This window comes from Argiope bruennichi, chromosome 7 (genome assembly GCF_947563725.1).
Source record: "Argiope bruennichi chromosome 7, qqArgBrue1.1, whole genome shotgun sequence".
In the NCBI taxonomy this organism is placed as follows: Eukaryota; Metazoa; Arthropoda; class Arachnida; order Araneae; family Araneidae; genus Argiope; species Argiope bruennichi.
Window position 1 is genome coordinate 102,064,737 of NC_079157.1, and position 5,477 is coordinate 102,070,213.

At 28.8% G+C, this 5,477-nt stretch overlaps 1 protein-coding gene across 1 annotated transcript; it reads left to right on the forward strand.

The window, feature by feature from the left end:
- The first annotated feature begins 213 nt into the window (after positions 1-213).
- On the forward strand, positions 214-5,277 carry LOC129975500 (ctenidin-1-like). The gene is made up of 3 exons (XM_056088562.1): positions 214-259; positions 1,913-2,192; positions 5,027-5,277. The coding sequence occupies exons 1-3, from the start codon at positions 248-250 to the stop codon at positions 5,275-5,277; spliced, it is 543 nt and encodes a 180-aa protein (XP_055944537.1). The 5' UTR covers positions 214-247.
- Positions 5,278-5,477: the final 200 nt, after the last annotated feature.

The window sequence follows — 5,477 nt, forward strand, 5'->3', positions numbered from 1 at the left end:
GAGCGCCTTCTGGAAAAGGAACTTTTTTTAGAAATTCGGCCACTTGGACAAGAGAAAAGATAGTTTATTTTGATGTTCTTATTGTTGTCGGAAATCGTAATGCGTGAGAAGGCAGACGACTTTTTCGCACGGTAAGCCCCTGTGGCTTGACTGATAGAGCAAGAGTGGTATAAATAGGAGGACAACTCCGTCCTTCGGTGTCACACGATTTTTGTCGTGCACCCCTCAGTGGTAATTTGCTATCGAGATGCTATCGAAGGTAAGTGTTGTTTAGTTATCCCCACTGCCAGATGTTTTCTGGTTAGCAGCAAAATACAATATTCACCGTTTGTGCAAACGATTTTATGTAATTGAGCGGATGGCAGTATGTAATATTATGAAAATTTTCTTATCTTTTTGTTTTTTAGGATTATATAATTATTATTTTTATATAGGATATTATATTTATTAGGATTATATAACTTTATTTTTCATTGAAATAGATTAGTATGCAAAAAATTGCTGATTAAAATGAATGATAATGTTTTTGAATAGTTTTAAATTGAAAATTTAAAAGTATTTCTACAGAAAATCAGTTATCCTATATTCAATTTTTTTAAGGTAGTAAGTAGCCTTACTACCTTAAAAAAATTGAAGTGAAAAATTAAAAGTGTGCAAATGAAAAAATTATTAATTATTTTTTAATTTAATTTTCGAACTGGATTTTTGTGATAAAATGTTGAATTTTGAAGATCTTACTTTATTTTATCTATCTTTTCTTATATAGTTTCTAAATTTTTTTTCAAAGATTAGTGTATACGTCTTGCATAAAAATGTGTATGTTTTTTTTAAAGTAATTTGTTTGCTTTTATGGCTCAGCTATTCGAAAAAAAAAGAGAGTTAATATTTTGTTATAAAATTGAGAAGATAAAATCGTGAGGCGGAAATCGAAATATTCTATTCTTAAAAACAAAGCTAAAATATCTTATTATCTTTCTTATAAATCGAGTAATCGTCATGAAGAACAGGGAACCGAAACAGATGTTGAGATATCAGTTTCTTTCTTTGTTAAAAATAAAATGAAAATCGTCTGCGATAATAAAATAAACGAATGGCGAATTCATTCTTTTGTTTTTGCGGTTACAATTATTTAAACTTTTTTTGAACGTAGCAATACTAATGGCGACTAGAATTATTTTTAGAATTTATTGTATTAATGTCTATTTCAGTATATCTGAGTTAATTTTCCTTTTTTGTAGAGTTTAAGCTTATCATAGTTTACAGTTAGGTGAGACTCGTTCGTTTCAAATAAGTGTTTTTTTTAACGATTTATATGAAAACGATATTTTTTAAATTGTTTCCAGAAGAGAAACGAAACTCTTTCTATTTATGAAAAGATTAAATATTTTATCTACGAATAAAATATTGCACTATTGTAAATTTTTTATAGTAATATTAATTCAAAAATTCTAAAAGTTGGTACTTTTGAATTTACAACGGCGATTTGTTTATCGATTCAAAATAGTTGTGATGTTTCTTTCATTTTATTTTAATTATTTCTCATGGTAAAGGTGATAAAATAAAAAAAAAAAAATGTAAAAGTTCATGAAATTTTCAGGGTTAATTAACCGAAATATATGTTAGCACTAGCCATCAAAAAAGTACTTTGCTCTGAAAACAGTCTGCCTCATTTTACTGAACTTCAAAAAACTTGAAATACCGAATTTCAAGAATTTAAATCAACATATCAAAGTTGGATACCAAAGGTAGCTAATATTAAATATTATATAATGTTTATTTAATTGCAGTCTAGGCTAAATAATAAAACTTTCGTATAACAGAAGTGGACATATTAAAAATAACTAATTTTTTTACTATGAACTATGAATTTTGTTCAAATTCTCTTTTGATGAAATTTTTTTAAAAACTTTAGTGGTCATGTGCTGTTGTTCTGACACTATCAGTTATTGTTGGTGTGGCTTTGACAAAAAAGAAGAGCCCTCAGATCGAAAACAACTCACCTCCCAAAAGCTCGAGTGGATCGAGTAGCAGCAGCAGTAGCAGTACCACCACCAGAAAGCCACCAATTACAATAATCGACGACATTGATGACTTGTTGGTGCAGGCCACCGGATGGGGTGGTGGAGGAAACGGAGGAGGAGGAGGAGGGTGGCCAAGCCCCGGTGGAAATGGCAAAGGAGGAGGTGGAGGAGGTAAACAAATATAAATTATTCTCTAAAAAAGTTGTAAAATTTATTTTGTAAATTTTTGATTAACTTCTAGAATACGGCTATATAAAATCTCAAAATATCCTCTGTAAATAAGGATTTTGGAATATCAAAACGTTTTCATCCATTTCCTAGTCCATATCATCCATATCAAACGTTTCATCCATTTCATCCTGAAGTAACGTCCCATTCAAATGTTAAGCAGTGGCCTATTATTTCCCCTCTTGTCGGTAAATAATCTTGTTATCACACATATATCTGTAAGTAAAAGAATAAAACTATTAAAATTGCTTGTAAGTTACTAATAGTAACTAATTAACAAAACTATTTTTAAGCTAATAATAAATTCTAATTAAATATTCTTAGTGAGAGATTGTAATGCTTTTGTAGTACGTCATCTGTTCTAACTCATAACCAAATGTAAAGTCTTTTGGTATGACGTAAATAAAAGTTTAGTTGTTTTTGATAATTAATTAATTTTATATATTGACTAATCTCTACTAATAATAAAAGTGAAAGTATGTTTGTTTCTATTGACAAAGTGATCAACATAAATTGTCACAAACATACTTTAAATAATAATACTTTAATTATAATTTTAATTAATTAAAAATTAAGGAAAATTCTGGCATTTTACCACGATTACTTCTGAAAATGCTATTAAAATAATTATTATATCATTTTAAAAATGTCTTTTCAAAAATGTTAATGCAACAGTTTTTCACTAATTTTGAGAAAATTTTTGAATTTTTTAAAATTCTCTAAAATGCTTGTCATAGCTGTAATGAAATAAAATGTTTTTTTTTTAAATCAAACTTTTAAGTAGCATGTTTTTGCTCTATTAAAAATAATACAAAAACTATCCTCAGTTTTTGCATATTGATTTAAAAACAAATTATTTTTTAAAGAAATCAATTTTATTGCTATCTTTAATTTTACAGAAGTTTTAAAAATTAACTCTGTAACATCATTTGCAAAACTTTCTTCCTCTGTTGGTATAAAATATATTTTATTTCATAGTCAATATTTTGTCATTAAATGAAATTATTAATTGTCATTAATCAGTCATTTACCCAAAATGACTGAAGGATTCAAAGTTTAAGTTTCAAATTCGGAATGTATAAAATTAAATTTATTTTGGAAAATTTTAATTTAATTTTTAAAAAAAATCACAAATTTGTATCATAAAACATAATTGAAAATTAAGAGAAGCAGAAAAAAAAGCATTTTACAAATTAAAATATAAATTAAGCCTATATAACAGATTAAATAATAAGTAATATGTATATACCAGATTAAAATAATCAGTATCTCAAAACCTCAATATTAGTTTTATAAGAAGAAGAATATTAAAGTGCATGGTTGTATCATAATTTCATTATATGAAGCATGAATGGAAATGGAACTCGGTAAGATGCTATTGAAGGATTTCAATTTAAGTGAAAATTAATACATTTTAAATTTAATCCTAAATAAATTTTGTAACATAGAGATGTAGAAATTGACATTTTTATTCAATAATTTCAAGTTATTTGGTATCTATTTAGAACTATTAGTTACTTTCAGAAGATCGATGCTTGAAAAAAAATATTATGATTTTTAAGGAAAAATTTTATCTATAGAATATGCAACAAATTAAAAATTATTAAATTTTGAGATTTTGTTTTTCAGCGTCTGCTGGAAACATGACTTGGTTCTTTTATATTTATTTATTAGAATTAGCTTCTATTTTTGAAACAAGTCTACAATTTACAAAATTATTTCTAAGAACTTTCGGGCTGCCATCTATTATATAAATAACGAACTATTTATAAATATGCCTTGGTATTTAGAACAACGGATTGTATTGACATTCTGATATTATTAAGTAGCCTGACTTGAAGGATATATTAACATTATTAGATTTTCGTAATAAATATTAAAAAAAAATGATGAAACGAATGATTAATAAATAATAAAATTAAAATTAATAATAAAACGTTCGCATCGCATTTAACAAATGTATTTGTTTTTCCGTTTAGACAGCGGTCGTCGTATTCGTTATCTAAGCGTGCTTTTGCCAATGTTTCCATTAATTTGAAAATTGCGTTCTTTGAACATTGAATCTGAAGCGGGATTTTCATTTCCTCTTTTATTTCGTTATATATTTGTGATGTTTGGCGCCATTGGCGACGTCTGCGGAAAACTAAATCCAACTACGAGTCGACTGTCTGTCGGTCTGTACTTTCAGAAATAAGTAAACACGATAATTAAAAAACGCACTGACTTAAATATATCAAATTTGGTACGAAAATTTGTGACTACACGTGCAGTTTTGTGGCAAATTTTTGCGTCAGTCGGTTGAGAAAGCATGTCTAAAACACAAATTCTATTTTCAGATACTATAAACCATATACCAGGAATTAATCGCCAAATAACTCGCCACGTATGAAGCAATAAATTCAGTAAAAGTGTTTAATCGACGCCAAATTTAATATTTTGTAACTATTGTACGCCAGTGCCATGTAAGGTGTTCTTTTTCATGACAAATTTAATTGAGAGTATGCGAGATAGTTTTAGGGAGACCACTAGCGCTGGTTTTAAATTTGCATTCGCAGCAATTTGTAGTAAACAAATTCCGTTTACAATTTCAGTCTCATCAAATTACAAAATAAGATTTTATATCAATGCCATATGTTATTTTAACAGCTAATAGAGCCAATGTTCCGAATGCATAGGCTGGCCACCAAAGATGTTCATACAATACAGTACTAACACCTGTTCTTGTCATTGATAAACCGCGCTAGTGATTTATAAAAAAATTAATATTTCTCTTCCAGGTCAGTCACTGCAAGTGCAGGCGATTCCAGTGCAGATTAGCATCATGCCATCGATGATGAATGGAGGGAATGGCAAAGGGGGAGGTGGGGGAGGAGGCTGGCCTGCTCCCAGTGGAGGAGGATGGCCCAGTGGCAACGGAAAAGGAGGTGGTGGAGGAGGAGGAGGCGGATGGTCCATGAATGGCGGAGGAGACAAAGCAAAAGGAGGTGGAGGAGGTAAATTTATAAAATTTTGCGAAGATGTTCAGTAGTAGTGCTGCCATCTCTTGATAAAAAAGTGAACTATTTGTAAATGAGATTTGGAAGTTAAATTGATGGATAACATTGAATTTCTTATAAAACTCTTATAAAGCTCTTTTTAATGCGGAATTAGTTGATATAATTTCTTGTGTACAAATTTAGTTGCCTAATTTTGCAGTTAACATGGCCACAATGAAATATCCAGTTAAAA

Coding starts and splice junctions, on each gene's coding strand:
- LOC129975500 (XM_056088562.1), top strand. Junction 2,193..5,026: donor CAAAGGAGGAGGTGGAGGAG/GTAAACAAATAT, acceptor TTTCTCTTCCAG/GTCAGTCACTGCAAGTGCAG.